Consider the following 24,643-nt stretch of genomic DNA (forward strand, 5'->3'; position numbering starts at 1 on the left):
TTTTTGCTTTTTTGGTGTTACTTCATTTTGAAAGAAAAATAAAAATGAACAATTATAGACTACTAGTTAAATACGGTCAATATATCACACCATAATTCTAAATCTGACAGTATACAATTCAAAATTTAAACAAAAAAAATGATAGAATATCTTGCCCCCCAAAAAAAAAAACGAAAATTAGGAAAAAGACATGTTTTGGGTTTCGCATGAATTTGTTCTGCATCAGTGCTAATTTCCAACGAAAAAAAAGTCAGAAGGTGGTAAATTTGAGATCCAGAAAAATCGAGTCGGATCTATAAGTCCTTCACTCCTTTCAATAGCTAAAACATAAGTCTCTCTATCTCGGTTAACCCAAGAAAAATATCTCTCTCTAGTCTCTATATCTCACTTACTACATACAATAGACGATAAATCTTATAGTAGTAGTATTTAAATGTTACTACCTTTTTGATATAAAAAAATGTTACTGTATTACCTTTTCACCTCTTCTTCCTACTTCTAACATATTGTTCATTAATTATCCATTATATGCTATCTCTATCTTGTTGCTTTGTAATTTTCACGTCATGCACGTATCAGTAAAATATGAAACAAATCTAGGTGAGCCTAAAGAAGGTCGAATGTGGATATCTTGGTGCATTCGCCGAACTGAAGTGCTTTGTCATAGATATAGTGGAATGGTCCAGTGTTTAATGTTCATCTATGGTTATCTCTATATACATGGATTTAGTCATTAATGCTGCATGAGAATATTCAAATCATTTGCAAGATAGTTGGGAATTTTGTGACCCTTGTCTAATAGAAATTGTATGATTGGGTGAAAGATTGGTGATTTGGACGACTTAGTACATTGTGAATCAGATATTTTGGAAGATTCACGACCGAGTCCATCTGATATAAGGTGAACTCTTTTAAGGTGGCAATTGTAGACTTTTTTTAATTATTAATGTTAAAAATTGTATATATCAATTAAATGGCTTCATAATTTGTTACTAGTTATCTGGTAGTCCATTTCCATTGGGTAATGTAATAAGGCTATGCATAGCATGTTTTTGAATTTTGAGTGTGTTTAAATATGTTGAGGTCAACCTGGAATATCGCATATATACGTTCATGATTAATTAGCTAGTAGTGGGGACACAATATTATTGGACCATTTCACTCCAAGAATAAATGGATGGCACTGGCTTATTATACCCAATGAACGTTTTGCATACAATTTGATCAACGGCATGTCGGCATTATATATCAAAATGGTAACTGGTTTGATGAATTCAAAAGAAATACGCGTCTTCTATAGCTTCTATAGCGAGGATATTGGAAAAATGACATTAAATTTTACTTTTAATTACTTAACAAAAAAAAATGATTTCTTGAATTGATGCGTTTAACGTTTCTAGTTTCTTCTACATAATATCTATAACATTTACAGGATTCTTATATTTAGTAGAATACAAATTGAATAATGGATGTCATCATGTCAAGTTAGCCATCAATATACTTTTGAAGTTTACAAATCGAGATCTAAGAAAAGAACAGGCCATTGCTCGTGCCAAAGTATTTCCTTCCAAGGCATAATCCAATTCGAGAAGGGTTTTGCCATTTTGAGTAACATAACCTAAGATCGATGTTGCCCAAATTGCGTATCATATATGCTTTAGAGATTGATCTAGTAGTTTCTTCTTTGTTCGAGTTTTAAATATTTTAAACGGACGAATCTTCATTTAAATCATCTTAGTCAATATGAGTTACATTAGTCATGTCGAATTTGAACTTAATACTTGTGACACATCAAAAACCAACAAATTACAAATCAATGTCAAAAATCAAATTTTTGCATCCTGTTAATTATACCAATTTTTTTTTTTTTGAACAGAAATTATACCAATGACTAATATTGCAATATATGTATCTTTAATTATGCCCAAGAAATAGTAATCTGAATGTAATTCTTAGGTCTTCCGACTTCCGAAAGGTTTGGAACTTTTAGTATGAAAAAATAGTTATGATATTTATAAGACTAGTAGATATATTCTTTTAGATGAATAAATGTATGATCATGATCAAATGAGAGGTGACGCATTTGTCCGAATCATATAAAGTTTTAAATACGAAAATATTACGAGGGTGAATGAAATGGACTTATGAGGACAAAGTCGGTGGCGGTGCCTTACACTTACCTATTGTCTCCGTCTGATATGAACCTATAGGCTAACGTTTATCACAAGTTAACAAAAAATAAAATTTCATAATATATTGTTTCATGTACATTTCGTAAATTGCTCAACGTAACAGGTTGTATTAATTGATGTATCCTTACAAGAATAATAGTATGAGGAGATCAACTGATTTTTTTTTAGATGAATTATTTAAAAGTCAAAATATATTCAATTCATATTTTTCAAAATAGTTTTACCGATATGATGCTTAAACATCGTTTATATGATAAAGAGTGTTTCCAATATGAAATTGCTCTTTGATTGGTAACATGGCAACAATCCCCCAATCGGATCATTCAAGATTATAAAAAATTCACTTTTGTCTACTCATTTTTTGACTTACGTATGTTATATAGACTATTGCCATGCATAATTTTAAAAAAGTTGTATCATACTTATACACTTTGGAAATCTTGGATGATAAGATTTTTTTTTTGTAATTTTGGAAATTAAAAAAAAAATGAAACTATGGCAGCCAGAAAAATAAAATAGTGGTGAAGGGTAGTTGCCGTCAATTGGGTGATCTAAAAAAAGAAAGAGAAAATCAACGAAAAAGGAAATAATATTTTTTGTGTTTGTGGGAGGGGAGAGGAGAGGAGCAATCCAGTGGAGTCGGTGCATTTGTGTTCACGTGATGACGTGACAGAAAGTGGGACTCACTCATCCCCTTCGTTACAATACAGCTCAGTTGTGACTTGTGACTTTGGTCATTTTACCATAAGCTGGCGGGAACCTCAGTCCGTCGTTTCCGGTGAACTAATGGGTCCGACCAGCTCCTACAACCGTACGGAGCATAACAAACACGTGGAAGCTGGTCGAGGTGCGTGAGACACACTCTCGGGATGACATCAGGTGATTCGTCGTTAGCCAAAAATATAAAACTAAATAAAGAGTGTTACTGTTTTAGGGATCATCTAATTCTCAAGGGTCGTGTGTAATGGAATGGACACAACAACAAAACAAAGGACAAAGTGGAAGACATTTTAACTTGTTGTTATTTTTTAGTTGGTCGGATCTGGAGTCTTCCATAACGCAACGGCAACCATTTTTTTTTTCTTTTCTAAATACAATATGTGTAGGTTATATCTTCTATATATAGACGACTATATAGTAGACAATATCATATGTGCTAGACGAAATATGATTAACAAATAACAATGCAATATGTAAATGTTATTAATATGATATTTTCTTTATTATTTCAAGTTATTGAGTAATGTCATCTATATAATTTAAACCGTTTATGTTATCCGGTCGAAGGAGGTTATCGGCTTCGACCCCAAACTCATTTGGTATTAATATGTATATGAGATTTTGAGTTGGATGTGCATTAGATGTATCGACCCAAAACTCTTTGGCTATAGATGTGCTCTAGATTTAGTAAGCTCGATAACCTTTCAAAATCTGCGTGGAATAAAAAAAGTGGTTTAAGACTCATTTCTATAATCTTTTACAGTTATGCACTCTTTAATTCTTAATAAGTTTGTACATGAAAACTTTCAAAAAAATCGTACTAATTCAACATTCTTCATAATCGGGTTGAAGCGGTACCAAAAATCTATACTACAAGATAATATTTGAGAGTTGAGACCAACCATTACACTAAAACAATTTAACTAATTGAGAATTGTTAACTTATTAGTGGGGAAAAGGTTATATATATATAATTGTGTTTTGTGGGTAAACTGACTCTTTTGAAAGTTATAATCAATATGCCATTAACAATAAATTTTTGTAATTAATAAAATTGCAGTTCTTTGACCTTGGCTCCACATGTATATATAAGTGCGCTCTTTCTCTTTCCCCAAGTCCTTTTAGATTTTTGTAATTATTAAATCAACGACATATAATCGTTAATGATTAAAATTGTTAGAGCATCATAGTACTTGACATGCAAGGTAGTGACACGAGTAAACCCTTTTTTCTTTTCTATTTTCTGTTTTCTATTAAGGGTTTTCATAATATTATATTACCCAGTTCTAAAGTAGGAAAAATCCACTGCTCCGAATTTCACTTTACATAAAATATACCCTCTTTGTCATCCTGCTCTCTTTCTTGTGTTAAATATTGAAATGTATCGTGTGGGATAAATGTAGATTTTTTTTTTTTTTTTCAAACTGATTTTATTATTATAATAATTGAGAAGTCATGACAATAAGTATCACATATATAAATATACTTTACTAGCTTAGAGTATTTAAAATAAATACAGTTGTATTGTATAGTATATAAGGGGCAGCTTGTAAAAGCTGCCCCTTATATACTATACAATACAGTTTTATTTATTTTAAATACTCTAAGCTAGTAAAATATATTTACATGATAATAAGTCATACAGTTTAACACAATTGTATTAACAAAGAAGACGTAGATATTTCTTGAGATCACGCATGGAAAGAAAACAAAACTTTACATTGCTTCTTATACACCATATTTTTTTTTTTTTTTCAACTTAACGTTAAACTAGAAAATAACTCCAAGATTGGTTGCCCAAACCGGAAGATAAGAGTTTATAAAAGAAGTCTCATAAGATAAAGATCTCGAAGAACGAGCCAGACAATCTGCCCGTATGTTTGACGTCCGTGGGATCCATGACAGCTGGATAGATGGGAAAAATGATCAGAGAACGTTGAAATCGTCCAAGAGGTTGGAGAAAGCGGGCCATTCATCAGGAGACTGCACCATCACCACTAATTCTGCGCTATCTGTCTCGAAGTTCTGACAGTCAACCCCCGCCGACAATAAAGAGTCCATCGCCCAAATCAAAGCCTGAATCTCCGAATGTAGAGGGGAAGGACTGCGACGTTGACTCCGTGCTCCCAGAAATTGCGTGATATCCTCACTATTACAAAACCACCAGCCCAAACCTGCAAGAGGATCTGACACCTTCCAAGAACCATCAACCTGACAACGGGGAAGAGGATCCAGAGACTCCGCAGGTAGAGGATCTTGGGCAATCGAATAGAAGGACTTAGCCTCTTCCCATAACAATTTATCATTGTCCGCCTGATTAATAACCTCGCTTGGTTCTGCCTCACAGCCCTGAAAAACTTTTTTATTCCTATCTTTCCAAATTGACCAGACAATCCATGGTAGACGAAGACGTATACTTGGAGCGCCCGCCTATGAAGACACCCGCCAAAATATATAATCTAGATTCGTGTATATGGAACCAGAAGGAAAATCCCCGGAAGTAAAGTCAACAGAAGATAAATCCCAGATCCGACGAGAATGAGAACACTCAAATAGTGCGTGATTGATAGTCTCCACCTCCGAATCACATTGTTTACATAGGGTATCACACCGAACACCCCGATGAGCAAGTCGTTCCATCACTGGAAGGGAACCAGAGGCAATCTGCCAGAAAAAATGTTGAACCTTCGAGGGAACCTCCAGTTTCCAAGCATGTGCCCTAAGGGCCGTACAAGACGGCCCAAATTCAACCTCTGTGATTAATTCACGTGCTAGCCGATAACCCGACTTTACCGAATATTTTCCCGATTTATTATAGTGCCAAATCAATTTATCCGGTTTGTAAACTTTACTGATCTCCAAAGCTTGAATAATCTGAATGTCTGTCGGGTCCATAAACTCCTCAAGAATTGGCATATGCCACTCCTTAGTAATAGGATTAATTAAATGATTAACCCTTAAATTGGGATGTAACAAGCGACCTCTGCCATTAGCCGGTCTTGGCTGATTATCCGGTATCTATGGATCCCGCCATACCGAAACATGACATCTTGAGCCTGTCGCCCACCTTGCAACAAATTTCACCAAGCCTTGAGTAGAATAAATACTCCTCCAAGCAAACGAGGGGGAATACGGCTTCTTAGCGTGTAAAGGGTGTTTATTCCGAAAGTATCTACCTCGCATGACCCGAGCCATTAGGGATTCCGGGTAATGAATTAACCGCCAATATTGTTTAGCCAACATTGCATCATTAAATTGTTCTAATGTACGAAAGCCCAACCCGCCGTCGCCCTTGTCCTTACACACCTTATCCCAGGCTACCCAGTGCAATCCTCTTGCTTTATCGTTAGATTTCCACTAGAACCGTGAAATTGCGCTCGTAAGCTTAGACGTCAACTCCTGCAGTAGTTTATAACAAGACATGACATGGGTTGGAAGAGCCAACGCGACCGACTTAATCATAACTTCTCTTCCACCTTTCGATAAGTACTTTGCAGACCAACCATTCACGCGATCATCCAAACGATCATTGACATAACTAAAAACCTTAGTTCTCGAACCCTGAAGATTCTCAGGAATACCCAAATACGAGCCCATACCCCCTTCTTTGGAAATACCCATTACAGATTTTAGTTGAGTCCTGCTTTCAGGTGAAACTTTTTTCCCAAACATAATGGAGGATTTCTCCAGATTCACCTCATGACCCGAAGCTTCCCCGTAATTCCTTATAATTTCCATAACCGTAGTACATTCTGCCGCCTCTGCTTTACAGAAAAACAAACTATCATCAGCAAACAATAAATGTGAAATTGTGGGGCAGTCCCGGGCTAACTTGATGCCCGTAATTCTACTCTCTCTTTCAGCCTTTTTAATATTGGCAATTAAAACCTCCGTACATATTATGAACAAATAAGGAGATAAAGGATCCCCTGACGTAAACCCTTATGGGGCTTAATTAAGCCCCGAGGCTGTCCATTAAGAAGGACTTGATAGGAGACCGAAGATACACACCACATGATCCAAGAGATCCATTTCCTATCAAATCCCATCTTGACCATAACCGCTTCTAAGAAATCTCATTCGACGCGGTCATAAGCCTTGCTCATATCCGTCTTAAATGCCAGAAAGTTGGATTTACTCCGAGAATTTGTATTTAAACCATGAAACATCTCCTGAGCAACAAGGATATTATCTGTAATTAGCCGACCTGAAACGAACGCCGATTGGGTTTCCGAAACCAGTAAAGGAGGACCTTCGAGATAATCTTATTACTCACATTACAAAGGCTAATCGGTCTAAATTCCGTCATCCGTTGAGGTCTTTCGTTTTTAGGAATTAGACAAATGTTCGTTTCATTTAAACGGGGATCAAAACGATCCGTTCGAAAGAAATTCTTGACCAAAGCAACCAAATCTCCTTTTAGAGCGGACCAGAAACGTTGAAAGAACAAAGCTGTCATCCCATCGGGACCCGGAGATTTCTCGGGGTGCATAGCAAACAAAGCTTTGCGAACCTCTGATTCCGTAATCTCCCTCATTAAGGTCCTGTTCATATAATTTGTAATCAGGGTAGGGACTTCTTGGAGCATTTCTGAGACTCCCCTCACATTAGATCTTTTAAAAAGATCCGTAAAATATGTTGATGCAATATTCTCCATACCCGAAATCAACTCAGTCCAGACATCATTTGGATCAAATAAGCCAACAATCCTATTTTTTGTCCGTCGCTGTTTCGTGGAAGCATGGAAAAACTTTGTATTTTTATCCCCAACTTGTAACCAGAACTTTCTGCTTTTTTGCTGCCAATATAACTCTTCAACCCTGTAGGCCTCCTTCAGCCATACCTTTAATGATCAATAATGCCTCCTTTCCTTTTTCTTACGATACACATCCTCCTTATGTACAGTGTTTATGATGTTGTATTTAAATAGAGAGTATACTCACATATATAGAGATAAAGTTAGTGTGGGTAATGATTGGGAGGTTTACAATGGAGCACAAGAGAGGGATGACTCATAGACACTCCAAATCGTTTATAGACTTTGCACAGCATGATATTGAAACTTCTCCTTTTAATTATTCTCTCTTTTTCACTCATCTTTCTTGATCCATTTCTGTACGGCTCTTCCTCTATTATCTTAATTTTACTTTCTTTAATATTCATACTTTGTAAAATATATGAATCTATGCAATGCTTACAAATTCGATAGATAGATATACAAACATCGAATCGTTGTAAAAGATGTAGTTGTTAAAAAAAAGTTATAAGCACATGCTTGATAGATAACGTGATTAGGTTAACACTAATATTCCCACTGATCGATTCAACACACCAAAACTATTGTATATAGTTTGAAGACATGTGTTTGGTTCATAATAATCGAACAATTAAAAGTGAATACAATGCACAATAAGTCTATAAGTGAATATATAACCATATCACTTCTGATAAAGATACTACAAGCTTTGGTTGAAACATGATCACAGGAGCATGTTTCAAGTAAGTCACTGGTCTTATATTTTAATTATTTTTGGATTCTTATCTAATTTTCAGAAAAATTGGGACAGTAATTAGGTTGAGATTTAACGGTTTTTAGCCACTTTTGGTATAAGCAAGAACTGGAATATCTTTAAAGAGCTTGGAATAAAATATAAAAAAATTAAGAAAAAGTTATCATTGCCAAATTTGTAACTCTTTTCGCTCTACTCCACGGGATATTTACAGAAAAGAGGTTTTGTTCCAACAAAAATTTGAGTTTAGGGACGATTGTCCGGACTCTCGAGATGAAGCCTTTTTTTTTTTTTTTTTTACAATTTTATCTTTCTGCTCTGTATCTCTTTCTTGCTTCTTCTCTCGACTAACACCATCACCAAACACACCAACATCATCTCAAAAATATGACAAATTCAATGAATTTAATAAATTGTGTTTTGTATGAAGAAAACTAAACCCTAAGGGGATGATGTATAGAGAACCCAAGGGCTTCAATTATAAACACAAATTGAACTAAAACTTTCAATTCATCTAAACATCTAATCCAAATCTGAAAATTACAAGTTTTATGATTAACAAATCATGAATAAAATTAGTAGGTAACTGGTTCATCTTCTTAATCTTTTGGAAGCCAAAGAGGATGAATCGTTGTGGGAAAACACGAGATCTCTTTCGCCGGATGAAGTTTTTCATCACCGGAGTTCAGATCTGCGACGGGATCTAACAGCCTGAGATTCTAAAGCTTTATAGCCGACAAAGCTTCAGAAGGAAGTTTTTTTTTTGTTTAACCATGGCCGGCGGGAAGATGCAGCTGTCGAAGAGTAGAGTTGAGAGTCTGAACAAAAAAAACTGGTTCACGGCGTCGAGAAGCAGAAAGAAGAGAGGAAAAGAGAAAGAGAGATTTTAGGTTATGTGAAATAGGGACAATTTCGTCGTTTCAATTGAATTAAAATATGTCCACTTCCGTAAGTCCGGACAGAATGACCTGATTCAATAAAATTTCTAGAATAAAGTCTCTATTCTGTAATTAATCCCTCTACTCCACTCATGTCTAGTTCATTATCTCTTTCAAACTTGTGTTTCATTTTTTCACATAGATTCACTACAAGTAAAATCGAATACGAAAAAAATATATCACTATAGTAAAATGGAATATAAGATGCTACAATTCTGTATATATTATCCGTAAAGAAATATACCGACATCTTTTTTACGTGCTTGATAATTTATAAGAGAAGTTTTAAAATCTTTTAAGAAGTCGTAAAACTATATTAGGAATCCAATGTAAAATATTTGTTGTCGTATTTATAAATAAAAAAGCTAGTCATAAGACTCATAGTTATGTGTTAGTTAAATTAGTTGAAACATTTAAGGTCATTTGCTTAGTGATTAATAATTACATTTTAAAATTTATCCTAAAAATCAATAAAAGAATCGTCGTCGAGTTTAAAAAAAAATCGAATGTGTAGTTGCCTGTCATTCTCGTAGACTAGTTTATTAACAAACTACTTCTGCAAAATTTGTTACATATATCAAGTCATTTACATTAAGTTTACGTTGTAATTATTCGATATCCATCACTAAGTAGTGTGTAAAAACTAAAAATACCTAAACAAACTAGTAGTGCTTACAATTCACCCCCTACTTAAATTCTCGACACAAGTCGATTGATATGTAAGATAAGACACATTTACATAAGTTAGTGTAAATGACTCAATAATATGAGACAAAAAAAGAAAGATGATGGAGCAGCATCCTAAAAAGATTTTAGTCAATGATCATGCTCGAGGCAAATCAGACAGTGGATTCTCTGTCAATGTAAGAGAAACAAATCTGATTTATATATTTTCCCACTTCCCTTCCATATCATCATGACTTGTAACCGATTTTGAAAGATTTCTTTGCTTTCAAATAAAATGTTGTAAGATCAGAAAAAGAAAGAAAACAAAACAAAACATGTCAATCAAATACAAGATCCATGCAATATCTGTAAATCAGTTAAAGCTGACCTGGAAATGTTTGTGTCACTTTGTGGTTCATCAGACGACTACTCTTGAACATTTATGTAATGTACCCAATAAGACAAGCAAAAAATGTTTTATTTATATATGTACACATTCCCTAATCCTCCGTGTGACAAACTACAATCAAAGCTGGTATCATAAAACATGAAAATAAACTTTGGTTTTATTCTAAACTGGGGGTTTGAATATAATTTAAACGAAGACAACTTCAAATTTAGCACAAGGGTTACTCTGTATGTGAGTATTGAGACTTGAGTTTCCTTCGAATTTGAAGTTGTAAAGGGCTTGTCTTTGAGTCAAACCAAGCGGGTATATCCCGTGTACTCTAAGCTCACCGTCTCCTCTTAAGCTCCCGGGTCTCTCCTTTTTCCATATTGGCTCATGTCTCTGAGACTTGAACTTTTCGAGAACCGAAGATTTCAGGGCTTCCAAAGTCAGATTCCCATCCCTGTCACATCACAAGTATTGTACCAAACAATTTCCATAAAGTGATTTTAATGGTTTCGTTTAAGATATGATCAAGCGGATTAATACTGGCTTACTTTAAGAAGATGGATTCCATATCAAACCGGCCTCTTTCTCTAACATACAAATGGTAAACTGTCTGTGAGCCTCTAGTGCATTTGCAAGGTCGTTTCTTAAACTCAAGGCCCTTCTCTTCTTGCTCCCGGATCTTTGTAGCCACGAATATGCAGAGACGACAAGAAGAGTGTACAGCAGCCATATCAACAAGTGCCTTAAAAGAATCTGAAGGGCCTTCGTGTTTCCATCTGATTACAAAAACAGAGCTTTTCAATATGTCTTAACATGTTCATCTTTCGTTTTCATTCCGGAAAATGCTTTACATATTACCACACCTTAGCGTCTGATTATAGGCGTCTGGGTTATCCGCAAGATACTTCATTTTCTTTGCAACTGACATGACATCATCCATCTGCTTTATGTGAAGGAATGAGTCCGAAGAAGGTGCAAATTCTTCTATATTTGGAGCTCCAACCACCACAGGGACAGATCCTAATAAGAAGAATTGATCATTTATTGCTAACCAGAAATAGAAAGGTAGCTTCAATGCTCACATATATGATGAACTACGTATATAAATTTCCATATATCCGTTCATTAATTGACATGATAATAAGCTGAGTACTAAAATTGCAAGATCAGCAGAGAGAGAAAGAGATCTATCTATACCAGCCACTAGGGATTGGAAGAACTTCTCTGTGACATAATCCTCCTCGTTGGTGTTCTCAAAAGCTAAACTGAATTTGTAATGCTTAAGAGCTTCAACCTTCTCCACTGTAATGAATTAGTGGTTCAAAGACTTGATATGGTTTAGACACAGAACATATCACTAGCAATCCACAATACAAACCTCTCCCATCTCGGTTCCGGTGAGAACCACCATAAGAATCAATCTTAACATTCGCCGCCATTAAGGCTTCAAGAGCTTGAATCCTGAAATTGCGAGCCGCACAGTTGGAAATAAAAGCTGCTGCAAGAGCTTTCTCGGTCTTTGTTTGCACTGGAGCGATAATATCATATTCCGCCCATGAAAAGTACCCAACAGGAACATCTTATGACAGACTAGTTGTCATCACAATATCATAACCCTTCCTGATGAACAACAAAATAGATACAAAGTCACTTTTTTACGGAGTTTTTGTACATGTCCTGCAAAAAGTATAACATCTTGTTTAAACATTGTGCTTACCCACCGTCGTGCATGAGCAAGATCGTTCTCTCGGTAGTACTGAGCTGATTCCATGGAACGGATTATACTGAGTGTTCCATGTTGATGACCTAATCCAAAAGCCGCATCGGGTTTCCTATCTGAACTAAATCCCATAGCACAATGAACAGAACACGATTGGTAGTCCTACAATTAACGAGGAATGAAGTCAATAACCACTCACGAAAAGCTCATCCTCCAGTATTTGGACCACAATACTTGTTCTCTGCTATCTCATTCAGAAGAAAGAATCATTGTATCAACATCAATGCGTATAACTGGCAAAACCACACATGAGAAGAACAAAAATTTTGCTCATTCCATGACTCACACACTATGACCATCTAACAGCTAGTTAGCAAGCAAAGTCTAAATTTTTATCACAATCACAGCATTGTAATCCTCTTGAGCTACTAAGAAAGTTGAGACATTCATAATTTAATCATAAGAGAAGAAATGATTCTGTGGCAAACCTTATCACTACCAGATATAAAGATGGGATCTTTACTGAAATCTCTAGAGTAAGTCACTGAATCCACTCTCTCCAACCACTCCGCGCATTGCTCAGTTCCCGACTCAACCTTCGTATCGGACGACGACTTGGTGAAAAAACCGGTCTAGGTATCGACCAAAGTAGCGTTATCGAGGCGAGACAGAAACCCGATCTCGATGATAACAACGAGAGCCACACAGATTGGCAAAAAGCTCGAAACTTTACGCCTGAAAGAGGAAGAAGAAGAAGAAGAAGAAGAAGAGCCATTAGCTACAACAACAGGCAATTCTTCTTCATGGGTCGATCCAATCTTAGGTCCTCGGAGATTGGAGAAAATACCCATTTAATAAAGCTACGATCTTTGTCAGCAATGGGGGGATTTGGTTTTTTTCTGTTTGATACTTTGATGTGAAAATAGTACACACTTTGGCTTTCAAAGTTAATTGTTTTTGTATTTTTTAACATAAATTTGTTTTAGTGGAATGTGTTCGTAAGCATGTTTTTAGTATCAGGTTAAAAATAATTTGGACGAGATTAGTAATTTGGAAGAAGATGGAGAATGATATACTGAATCGATTAAAAATCAAATCAAGAATAGGTTAAAAAGATTCGTCCTTTAGTGCCCAAGGCGGCTACATTCCTTAAAATCATGTGAAGAAGTAGGTGATGATCCATCTTACTTTGTTTAAATGATACAGCTTTTACACAATTGCTAAAGAGGGGAGATCACATGACGAAGTGGTGGATCATATCTGTCTTTGCGTCCTTACAATTTGAAATATATATATATACACCAAAATAATATGAAAACTCATTGAAATATGAACACTTCGTTCATGCTTGGAAGCTCGAATAAATCACCTCGTATAAGAGAATTCATATGTTTATCCTACCAATAAAAAAGAAAACTAATATATTTATGTATTTGTAAGAGAATTCATACTGTATGTTAGAGCAAACAATAAATAAATATATTAGAGCATCTCTCCCTATAGTTTTTCATTTAAAAAATAATAAATATTATTGTTTAACAATATGAGTCTCTCAAAAAAAATAGAGAAAGTCCCTCATATGAAAGACAGAAATACTATGAGAGATTTTTTTTTTGATCAAAAGGGTACTATCATATAAAAAAACGCAAACATTCATACGAGGGAGAGAGATATAGCCTTTTTGGCCAGTTCGTCGGCTTGACGATTCAAGTTCTGGGAGATAAAAGAGAAAGTACAAGACGAAAAGAAACTAGATAGAGATAGAATATCGTGTTGAATCCCATGAAGGTCTTTCGATTGGAGTTTTAAATTGAGAGCTTTGACTAGTAGTTGAGATTCAAAGATGAAAAGGAGGTGCATAAAGCCCAATTCGATTGCAACTTCCATGGCCATGAGAGTTGCTAACACTTCGGCCATCAGCGGAGATCGGACATGCAGAGCGAGATCTGAACCTTGCTCGATGATTTGGTGGTTTCAATTGTGGAAAGTCCAGCCAAGACCTGTCTTTGCTTCTGTGATCCAGGACGCATCTGTATAGCAGGTAACTAAATTTGAAGTTTGGGTCTCTGAGAGTCGATGAATCAGGGGAAGAGGGGCAGGGACGATTGGGGGTTTCCGGATCTGGGATTGTTGCCACTCCTTAGCTCGTTGGATGGCTAGCAGACTGATCTCTTCCGATGAGATCTGTTTTTTGCTAAAGATGAGATTGTTGCGGGATGTCCAGATGAGCCACAAGATCCAAGGATAGAGGGGTCCCTCGCTGATGCCAAAAAGGGGAAGGCAAGTTAGCTTCAACAGTGTCGTGAGTCCCGATTGGGTCGAGGATATTCTTGCTGGGTCGAAGTTTAATTTGAAAGGAGCTTGAGACCAGATCTTTTTTGCAAACGGACAGTGGAAGAAAAGATGTAACTCTGTCTCTGCTGCTTTACAATGTGGGCAAGATACTGACTTTGTGATCCTCTTGTGGGATAGATTCTCTCCAACAGGTAAAGCCTTCTGAGCTATCTTCCATAGTAGGAGCTTTGTTTTGGGAAATGATTTCACTGTCCAGATAAGCGGTTTCCATCTAAATTGGTTGTCTTGGTCTAACTGGTTTTGGTTGTTGTTAACAGGAGGTGGTGGAGCAGGTGCCTGTGCTTCATAGTAACCTGATTTGGTTGAGTAAACCCCATTTTGGGAGGGTAGCCAAGCCCATCTATCAGTTGCTCCCTGTTTACTGGGTTTTAGTTTCAGGATGTCAAGTTCATACTCCGGTAAGATTTCTCGAATAAGGGATTTGTTCCAAGTGAGAGATACAGGGTCGAGGAGGTCTGCAACTGACAGGTGATGGGACTCTAATGTGGGCGGGCCCATTGGTGAACTGGGAGAATCTGTTGAGAGCCAAGGGGCACGCCAGAGAGGAATAGAGGTCCTTGCACCTATCAATAAACCAACTCGTTGTTTGAGTAGATCCATGCCTATGCAGATGCTACGCCATCCATGGGAGGCAGAGTTAGGGGTCCGACACTCGAGAAAGTTGGATTGCCGATAATACTTACCAAGGAGGACTTTGGCTAGGAGACAAGTGGGATGCAACAGAATTTTCTAGCTGATCTTTGCCAGCAGAGCATCATTAAAGGTTTGTAAGTCGCGGAAACCCAGTCCACCCTCTTTAAAGGATTTAAACATTTTTTCCAGGAAATCCAACACATCTTTTTTTTTCTGTCTTTGAATCCCACCAAAAGCGTGTCAATGCTGATTGTATTCTCTTATACAGGTTATTTCGAAGCTTAAAACAGGACATGGTGTAAGTGGGCATAGCAGACAATACCGACTTTAACATGGTTAGTTTACCAGCCATTGAGAGGAACCTATATGACCAAGATAGTGCCCACTGCTTTATTTTGTCCACAATCTCACTGAAGAGGTCTTTCTTCTTGCGACCAAAGAGCTCAGGTAGTCCTAGATACTTGCCTTGACCCCCTTCCCTTCGTATACCGAGAATGTTTTTAGCAGTGTCCTTGACCTCCTGTAGAGATTTTGCAGAGAAAGTAATAGATGACTTAGCCTTGTTGATCTGTTGTCCTGAAGCTTGCTCATATTGTTTCAGGATTTGAAGGAGCTTAAGGCAGCTTTTTTTATCAGAACGACATAAAACATAGTATCGTCAGAAAAAAGGAGGTGATTAACCCTCGGGCTGCCTTTGGAAACTTTGATACCTATGTGACTACCCTGAAATTGAGCCTTGGAATATAGCCCAGAGAGCACTTCACTGCAGATGATGAACAAATACGGTGAAAGTGGGTCACCCTGCCTAATGCCCCTACCCGGTGTGACAGATATTGAGGCTTCACCGTTGAGGAGATAAGAATAGGAGACTGTACTAACACACTGCATGATCCAGTGGATCCAGCGGGGTGGAAGCCCATTCTTTCGAGAGCTGCTTGGATAAAGTCCCATTCTAACCTATCGTCGGCCTTGCTTATGTCGGTTTTGACTGCCATGAAACATCTCTTCTTTGCATCATAAGTTTTAAGGTAGTGTAGAGTCTCATGAGTTATCAAAACATTATCAGAAATAGCTCTTTGTGGAACGAAAGCTGATTGGGTTTCTAATATGCAGGTGTGCCGGACTGGTTGGAGTCGCATGGACGGGATCTTTGAGATAATCTTGTAATACACCGAACATAAGGCAATAGGTCTGTTATCTGAAATTTTCTGTGGAGTTGGGATCTTTGGGATAAGCCTCACATGTGTGTGATTGATTTTTTGTGGCAGGTCTCCGGAGATAAAGAAAGCCTGAACTTCATATATAATCTGTAGACCTATTAACTCCCAGTTAGATTGAAAAAAGCTTGCTGAGAATCCATCCGGTCTCGGGGCCTTATCAGCGTGAACCACAAAACACGCATTCTTGATTTCAACAGTGGAGGGCATCCAGATAAGTTTTTCATTCATCTCTTGTGTGATACAAGGGGAAAGACCAGCCTCCACTACTGATCTCCGTTCGGCTGAGTGGGAGGTAAAGATTTGGTTAAAATAATCAGACACTACTAGAATGATTTCCTTTTCTTCAAAAACTGGTCTACCCTCTTCGGACTCAATAACAGAGATAGTATTGATAGCACGTGTTTCTTTTATGGCAACATGAAAGAAACCGGTATTCTTATCTCCTAAAGCTAGCCAGATGTTACGGCTCCTTTGTTTTCAAAAGATTTCCTCTTTCTGGTAAGCCTTTATACCACTTTTTTTTGGAATCTCTCTTAATTAAATATTTATATTTAATATTTTATTATTATTTTTTTTTTAATAGATGAGAAAGATTATGGTGATAGACTACTATTGGACTTGTTCTTAGTTTTTTTTTTTAGTAGAATAAAAATATACTACAATAACATATACTATTAAATAGGATGAATATATAGTGTAAATACCGAAACTTTTTTTGTTTGTTTGTCAAGGAATCAACACCAAAACTTAAAGATAAAACAACAACAATAAAAAAAATAATTAAACAAGAATTGATGCTTAAACGATTAGATTTTTTACAAGCACTACAACAAATATGCACATTGTTAACCAGAGAAAAACGCTATCATAGGTCTTTGATAGCGTTTTCATGAGCGCTGTTTTAGGGCACTGTTATTATATGTACCCCATATACAATAGCACTTATTACGTATGCTATGTTATAAAAATATAACATAGCTTTAAGAAATTGCTATATTATCAAGATCATAATTTTGAAAAAATTTATACAACATTTGTTTTTTCGTGCTATGTTATAGTTTTATAGCATAGCTCTAATAAACTGCTGTATTATCAAGATTATAATTTTGCAAAAATTTATACAATATTTAATTTTTCGTGCTATGTTATACATATCTAATATAGCTGTTGCGAAATGCTGTTTTATCTTGTTTACTGTGCTATGGTATATTCTTTTATCATAACGTTTACCTGTACTTTTATAGCATTTTCTGATATGTGATTATAGCACACATAACCTGTTTTATAAAATCTCATAAAATCTGATTAATAAACGTCTCAGATCCAAAATACATAACAAAAGTCTCAAGAACATCAGTTTACCATCAAAGTCTCAAGAACATCCAAAATAAACAAGCAATCTCAAGTACTTAACATTACACAATAAAACCATCAGTTTAAGACATAATGACCTTGTTCTCTGGCCAAGCAATGCAGGAGCTAAGTGCATCTTCAATAATCTCTATTTCATCGGATGGCCTCCAAACTTTTACATTTTTCACCTTCACAACATCTATCCACACTTTAACTGCATTAGAACCCAAGCGAGTAAAGTGAACCTTATGTTCTGGATCATTTGTTCCCCATCGTCCTTCAGCCACAACCCTATTCTTTTCAGTTAAATCCATCAACTTGCACTTCTTATTCTCCTTGGAAATAACTTTATTAATGCGCTGCCATGTTTACAATATAAACCATCAGTCATCATATAATTAACAAAAACAACTTCATAACATATGAAAACACTTACTGGAGACTTCCTGAGAGGAGACTGTGATGGTAAAGTATTCTTTATTGGTGATATTGGACCCGTTGCATCATCAACAGGAGACTCAGAACCAGATGCAGACTTAGAAGACATAGATGCAGATTTGGCCTGCGATGCAGCCTTTGAAGCTGTTGCTGAAGTTTTGGACTCTGTAGCAGACTTAGAAGCTGTGGCTGCAGACTTGGCCTTTGATGCAGACAAAGAAGCATGTGATGTAGCATTCTGACCAGTTGGAGTTGAGGGATTTTCAAAATCAACCTTACTCAGGGGCCAAGATACGTAAGCCATCAAACAGTCCTCAAGAAATGACATTTCAGCTGTAGGTCTCCATAGTGATGTATCAGGCTGCTTTACTGAATCCACAAATACTTTAACTGCTTTTGGTCCAAGAGGAATTCCGTTAACCAACGCACTTGGTTCTTGTGTCTCCCAACGCCCCTCAGCAACAATGACGTCACCCTTAGACAAATCCAATAGTTTACATTTGTTTCCTTGTATACCCTGTTAAACACAATCAGTAAACAAATCCAATATAATTAATTAGCATTATAGACAGGGGTAATACATTGCTAACACATTGCTAGAAATTATAAATACCATAGGGGCAATGTCTTCCATTTGGATGTTGTTGTCTACCAGTCTACACTTATCAGTTGGCCATGCGATTATATGTCCAACAGCTTCTTTCATATGAAAGATCTTTTGTGCAGGTCTCCATAGAAATGCATCTGGTTTATATGCAGCTTCAACTAACACTTTGAGATCATAAGGGCCAAGACGACAGTCATTCACTATGTCATCCGGATCAGAAGAAAGAATCCGACCCTCACCAACATTTTCATCAATGTCAGACCAATCAACAAACACACACTTAGGATGTGCTCTTTTGTTTACACTCTGCAACAATTTCATGAGCAACTAAGAATCATAAACGACACTAAGAAGAATCACTTAGCTGATATGAAAAGAAGTAAGAATATGTTACTCTTGCAGCTGAGTTTTCATCCATTTCAGCTTCTGGTCTCTGTAACATAAACAAAAATAACATCAATTTATATTACTCTAACTGGCTGATGAATAGTAGAGAACTCTTAAGTATCTAACCTGATTCTTGATTCTGCCAAGTTCACTTTCCAAGGCATTGACCTGTTTTACTAATTTTACTTGCCGCTCTTCCATTTCAGCCATACACTTGCTCTGCATTTGTAAACAAGCTAATTTGGTCTTACTCATGCCTCTACCCATTGCCCTCAGCCTACCAGAATTGTCAGGTCCTAAAAGCTTGGCGAGGTGATCTTCATCTGGATTTGTTAAAAATGCTGGAGCATCACTAAAAGCTGGTCCTAAAAGCTTGGCGAGGTGATCTTCATCTGGATCTTCATCTGAAATAGTCGTTTGCAAAAAATCTTCTTCTCATTCTTGGACAAAGACCAAGGTGCTGCTGGAAGATATGTTCTCTTTCCTTTTGTGGTAGGATGCAACTCTTTTCTTAGACCAAGATGTTGAAGATCCTTACGAGCATTAAGACCATCCTTAGATTTTCCACAATGCAACAATGTGGATACAATGCTGTGAGTCACATTCTTTTCTATGTGCATTACATCCAAATTATGCCGTACTGGTAGATCCTCCCAATAAGGCAGAGTAAATAAAATGGATCTTTTCTTCCACCTTGATAACTCATCTTCATCTACTTCTACTTCCTCATCTTCATCGGATTCACTTTCATCATCATCACTGTCAAACACTGGTTCTTTATAGACAGTTCTCTTTCTCTTCATCCCAGCCTTTTTCACATTTCCGAAATCATTTTGGAAGTTTTTCAGATTCTGATGAACTTCATGACCAGTTAAAATTCTTGACTTTCTCCTATGCTCAACTTTTCCATCAAACCAAGTCTTCTTTTCCCTATATCTGTGTGTTGGAGCCAAACCTTTTCTATGACACATGTAGACATGTTTCCTGCTAAACTTCAACCACATACTATCAGTATTTTTCCCACACATAGGACATCCCATTTTACCTTTTACTTTACAACCAGCAAGATTTCCATACGCAGGAAAATCACTAATGGTCCAGAGAAGCATTGCCTTTAGAGTAAATGTACTTTTACTAAAAGCATCATACGTTAGCTCTCCATTCTTCCACAGATGATTCAAATCCTCAATAAGAGGTTCTAGGTAGACATCAATATTATTACCTGGTTGTTGTGGACCAGGAATCAATAATGTCAACATTATATTCTCCTTCTTCATACAAAGGTGAGGAGGCAAATTGTAGTTTACCAATAGCACAGGCCAGCTACTATAATTACTATTCTTCATGTTGAATGGATTAAATCCATCTGTGGACAGCCCAAGCCGTATGTTCCTTTCTTCAGCTGCAAATGAAGGATACTTCTCATTCATCTGAGCCCATGTAACAGAATCTACTGGATGTCGAAGTTTTCCATCAGTGCTCTTGTTAGTGTAATGCCACCGTAAGTCCTTAGCCATGTCCTCTGATCTGAACATTCTCTTCAGCCTTGGTATAATTGGAAAATATCTTAATACTTTCTGTGGGACACCTTTCTTTACCTCATTAGTCCGCTTATTAGTCTTCCACCGTGAAGCATTACATTTGGGACATTTATCAAGCTTCTTTAACTTCTTTCTGAAGAGGCAGCAATCATTAACACATGCGTCGATCTTTTCATATCCCATATGAAAGCTCTTTAAAAATTTCTTGACATCATACAATGATGTGTGAAAGACATTACCATCTGGCAACATGCTTGGCAATGTCTGAAGCAGTTCATTGAAGCTCTTATCCGACCAGCCATTATGTGTCTTAATCCTAAACAAAGTCACAATAGCCGATAACTTGCTGTGGTTTGAACAGCTAGGGTATAGTGGGGTTTCAGCATCCCGGATCTTTGCAAGGAACTCATCCTCTTGTTGGTCCTCACCCTCTGCAATCTCACTTAAGTCGCCCACAGGTTGGTCAGCTAAGTCACCTCTAAAAGCCAACTCTTGATCAAAAAATTCAGCAGCTTTATATAACTCAAAAACTTCCTCATTCCACTGAGTTGGTTTACTTTGAAATTCATCTACTGACTTCACATCTCCATGATGATACCAATCACTATGCACCTTGTATGCCTCATCCATCCCTCTTATTACAAGATGCTCAACCACAACACTGTTTAACTGTCGTACTACATTACGACAGTCTTTACAAGGACATATTATCATTTCTATGTCACCTAAAGCCGCAGACACATCCCTTACAAATTTCCAAGCTCCACTTTTATAACCAGGATCAGCTCTTCAATGGATAATTAAAGAAAAAAATCATAACTAAAAGAACATCTTAAAGTATCCAAACCCAAAATAAAACCTAATTATGAAATATAATTCCTTACCTGCATAGATGCACCCATGCCTTGTCCAACATTATATGTTATAATATAAATTTTAACCTTTATAGATAAAATAGAGATACATATTATACAAAGCTCACATTAAGCAACAATTCAGACAATACTGCACTACTTCAGACACATACAGATGCTCTTAAACCAATATCTAACTGTGTAAAATCTCACTAATCTAATCACTATTTATACGAATCAGACTCAAAGGACAAAACATAGCAATCACCAATATTCGTGTGTAATAATAATGTTTAACTATTGGTTGAGTGATACTAACCTGTTGTGTGAGTACAGAGAAATGAGAAGCTTCAGTTCCCCAACATTTCAATCACCAACACTTGGGAAAAAAAAAAAATCGTTCAGTTTATGAAGGCGCAAATACTCAAATCCAAAAGCTATTTTTGAGTCAAATCTGTAAATAATCGAACCCTAACAAAACAGATGGATTCGAAACTCCACATTCTCAAAATCTGTAAATAATCGAACCCTAAAAAACAGATAACAAAATAAATCTAGATAAATCGAACCCTAACAAAACAGATAACTAAATCTGACCCTTATCGAAATCAAAAGCTGTTTGAAATCACAAATAATCGAAACAAATAACGAAATTAGGAGGAAGAAGAAAGACATGCCTCAAAAATGGATTCGAGCTATCAATTGCGATGGATATGGAGATTTAGGGCGAAATTGGGGCTTTTCACAAACGGCGAAATTGGGGCTTTTCACAAACGGCGATAAAACTGAAGAATTGATAAGAAATTTAGAAGAATTTGAGCACACACAGAGAATTTAGAAGAAGAAATCTTCTTAGGTTGAGCTTAGGTTGTAACGAGAGAGAGAGAGAGAGTGTGTCGAGTTTTTGGGTTTTTTTTTTATTTGGCGATTAAGTGAATAATTTCACTAAGTATTGGCGGACAAAAGTCACTTTTGTTTCCCGCTACATAATTTTCCTATCATAGCGTTAATAAGATGCTATTAAAAAGTAAGCGAAAAAAAATCTCATCTTTCATAGCAGTGACGGAAAATGAGCTATATCCGTCTGCTATCAATGTACATATTTGTTGTAGTGAAGGCAAACAATTTCTTGAACATATTTTGTGGCAGGTCCTCGTCACAAATGCCCTCACCAACCTTTCAATCATTGATTGTCTGTAAGCCAGACACATGCGATCGTTTGGGGATCTGAAATATTTATATATAGTAAGATCTTTATCATAAAAATAAAAGGAATACAAATAAAAGGTTTACAGTTTTACTAGCTAATTAGGACATTTTTGAAAAACTCTATATTATCTATTTTATGGCTGAATCTTGTTTCTTTTTTCTTTTACGACTCTAGTTTTGATTAATTCTAAGAAGCTCGAAGTAAGAAGAGTTAGCATGAAAACACGTGCATGTTTTTATTTTACTCTCTAATAGTAATTATTGTATATAGTTGTATATAATTTGCCATTTTTGAATAATCAGTCTTGGTGAATTTGTAAAATGAGGTCAACCATTGGTGGAGATGAACTCTACTCCTTATCTCACGAGCCTTTTTACATTATTTTTAAGATTAAAAAGTAAACAAAACCTGAGAAGAAAAACAGCGTAATAATAATTGTACAAGTTTATACAGATTGTGAAGAAGCAACCATATTGAGTCTTGGGAAGCATCAAGATCGAATAACTAAATGATAAACGATGGTTACATAAACTCCTAGATTGGGCTCTATTATTGTTTTTTCTCACTCTATACGTCGGCCTAACGTGGCAAAAGTGGATGTTTCTTTGAATAAAGTAGAAAACTAAAAGCAAATAAGCAAACATTGTAATAATACCAAAAGAGGAATGAAAACAAAATTTCTGTATTTGGAAGTGATGATCTTAGACTCCACGCAACAGTGTTCTTTATTGTTTTGTTTTGAATAGTGGTGTGACATTCTTATTGACTTGTAACCAAAATGGGCTCCCGAAAAGAAAGCACCAGCACTTCTATCTAATGAGGAACACTTTAACATGCGAGTTAAGAACCCCTTTATGTTTATGAATTATGAATTATGAATAATGATGCAGATAAAGTCACACAAAATAATATACTGACATGATAACATCCCCTATATATTGAGGTTAATTTATAGGTGACATATTGCGGTAACATAGTATTTTTTTTTAAAAACAGTGCTAAAAAATAACGGTATAATAATATTTTTGATATTACTAACTTTATTGATTAGTTTAACCGTTTTACGATATTATATCCTTTTTCGTTCTTAAACTACATAATTTAATCATAATTTATAATAAAAATAAATTATGAGAAAACATGATAAAGTTACACCAAGTCTTCATATTACAATGTTTTCGAACCAACATTGATGAAAACTGCAATCAACAAAGCAAAACGACAGCGGTAGATGCAAAACGACGATGACGGACCAGTCGCTAGAGTGAGAGAAAAGTGTCGTGGGTTAAAGTAGAATCGCTGGATTATCAAACGATTCACAACAGTAACGGCGACTCCTTTCCCAGTTGCAGCGACTGTTTAATTAATTACGATCTCATTTTTGTCTATTTCTTTGGTCGCTATCGCTCGATGACATAAAAAAGAACAGGCCCGAAAGGAGAAATCGATAACAATAGTTTAAACTCATGGTAGATAGCAAAATTATATATTTTAGCTATATATTATATTTTTTAGTATTCATATTATATGATATGAATCAAGCTGGTGATATTCGATATTTGGTAACGGTGCCAAATAAAATAAAACTTGCATGTTTTTTATCAGAGCATGACACCTCAGCATTTTCCCGAGACCACAACCTATACCAAAATTAAAAAAGAATCTATGTAAAAAAGACAAAAACCAATACAATAAAACTTGCATGTTTTTTACCAGAGTATGACACCTCAGCTTTTTTATTGAAGCAGAAACTAACACATAATTTAAAATGAATATCCAATCAAATTAAACCAATTAATACAACTAAGCACAATATTAGCCAATTAAATTTATGGACGAAGGAACAAAAGTAATTCTTCTATTTGAGATGATGATAAACTCTGATTTGCCACCTATGCTTCT

General features: G+C 36.1%; 4 protein-coding genes and 1 pseudogene across 5 annotated transcripts; all 5 read right to left on the reverse strand.

Moving 5' to 3' along the window:
• Positions 1-4,838: 4,838 nt before the first annotated feature.
• On the reverse strand, positions 4,839-5,828 carry LOC147949669 (uncharacterized). The gene is made up of 2 exons (XM_087509902.1): positions 5,393-5,828; positions 4,839-5,284 (listed from the first exon to the last, which is right to left on the reverse strand). The coding sequence occupies exons 1-2, from the start codon at positions 5,826-5,828 to the stop codon at positions 4,839-4,841; spliced, it is 882 nt and encodes a 293-aa protein (XP_087366028.1).
• Positions 5,829-6,269: 441 nt separating this feature from the next.
• LOC147949670 (uncharacterized) lies at positions 6,270-7,449 on the reverse strand. The gene is made up of 2 exons (XM_087509905.1): positions 7,131-7,449; positions 6,270-6,673 (listed from the first exon to the last, which is right to left on the reverse strand). Exons 1-2 carry the CDS (start codon positions 7,447-7,449, stop codon positions 6,270-6,272), a joined length of 723 nt encoding a protein of 240 aa, XP_087366031.1.
• A 3,034-nt stretch (positions 7,450-10,483) lies between these two features.
• LOC104784225 (glycoprotein 3-alpha-L-fucosyltransferase FUT11-like) lies at positions 10,484-13,091 on the reverse strand (annotated as a pseudogene). The gene is made up of 7 exons (XR_015559711.1): positions 12,632-13,091; positions 12,145-12,305; positions 11,802-12,043; positions 11,621-11,725; positions 11,287-11,443; positions 10,972-11,199; positions 10,484-10,877 (listed from the first exon to the last, which is right to left on the reverse strand). The product of XR_015559711.1 is annotated as a glycoprotein 3-alpha-L-fucosyltransferase FUT11-like (transcript).
• Positions 13,092-14,117: 1,026 nt separating this feature from the next.
• On the reverse strand, positions 14,118-16,579 carry LOC147949671 (uncharacterized). Its single transcript, XM_087509908.1, has 3 exons — positions 15,854-16,579; positions 15,477-15,651; positions 14,118-15,061 (listed from the first exon to the last, which is right to left on the reverse strand). The coding sequence occupies exons 1-3, from the start codon at positions 16,577-16,579 to the stop codon at positions 14,118-14,120; spliced, it is 1,845 nt and encodes a 614-aa protein (XP_087366034.1).
• Positions 16,580-17,631: 1,052 nt separating this feature from the next.
• On the reverse strand, positions 17,632-21,454 carry LOC147949672 (uncharacterized). Its single transcript, XM_087454256.1, has 5 exons — positions 19,263-21,454; positions 19,144-19,182; positions 18,756-19,055; positions 18,141-18,659; positions 17,632-18,063 (listed from the first exon to the last, which is right to left on the reverse strand). The coding sequence occupies exons 1-5, from the start codon at positions 19,401-19,403 to the stop codon at positions 17,788-17,790; spliced, it is 1,275 nt and encodes a 424-aa protein (XP_087310382.1). The 5' UTR covers positions 19,404-21,454; the 3' UTR covers positions 17,632-17,787.
• Between the last annotated feature and the right edge of the window lie 3,189 nt (positions 21,455-24,643).

The sequence above is a fragment of the Camelina sativa genome, chromosome 1 (genome assembly GCF_030686135.1).
Source record: "Camelina sativa cultivar CO46 ecotype springtype chromosome 1, ASM3068613v1".
Taxonomy (NCBI): Eukaryota; Viridiplantae; Streptophyta; class Magnoliopsida; order Brassicales; family Brassicaceae; genus Camelina; species Camelina sativa.

Excerpts from the sequence above, each read along its gene's own strand:
- LOC147949672 (XM_087454256.1), bottom strand. The coding sequence starts at position 19,403 with ATGGGTAGAGGCATGAGTAAGACCAAATTAGCTTGTTTACAAATGCAG. Across the intron at positions 19,056-19,143 it reads ATGAAAACTCAGCTGCAAGA|AGTGTAAACAAAAGAGCACA; the intron begins GTAACATATTCT and ends AAATTGTTGCAG. Across the intron at positions 18,064-18,140 it reads CTCCTCTCAGGAAGTCTCCA|CGCATTAATAAAGTTATTTC; the intron begins GTAAGTGTTTTC and ends TAAACATGGCAG.
- LOC147949671 (XM_087509908.1), bottom strand. The coding sequence starts at position 16,579 with ATGAATGAAAAACTTATCTGGATGCCCTCCACTGTTGAAATCAAGAAT. Across the intron at positions 15,652-15,853 it reads TTCCAAGGCTCAATTTCAGG|GAGGTCAAGGACACTGCTAA; the intron begins GTAGTCACATAG and ends AAATCTCTACAG. Across the intron at positions 15,062-15,476 it reads TAGGTTCCTCTCAATGGCTG|GTGCAAGGACCTCTATTCCT; the intron begins GTAAACTAACCA and ends GTTTATTGATAG.
- LOC147949669 (XM_087509902.1), bottom strand. The coding sequence starts at position 5,828 with ATGCCAATTCTTGAGGAGTTTATGGACCCGACAGACATTCAGATTATT. Across the intron at positions 5,285-5,392 it reads TTCCGGGGATTTTCCTTCTG|ATAGGAATAAAAAAGTTTTT; the intron begins GTTCCATATACA and ends CAATTTGGAAAG.
- LOC147949670 (XM_087509905.1), bottom strand. The coding sequence starts at position 7,449 with ATGAGGGAGATTACGGAATCAGAGGTTCGCAAAGCTTTGTTTGCTATG. Across the intron at positions 6,674-7,130 it reads GTTTCGGAAACCCAATCGGC|AGGCGGCAGAATGTACTACG; the intron begins GTTCGTTTCAGG and ends TCTGTAAAGCAG.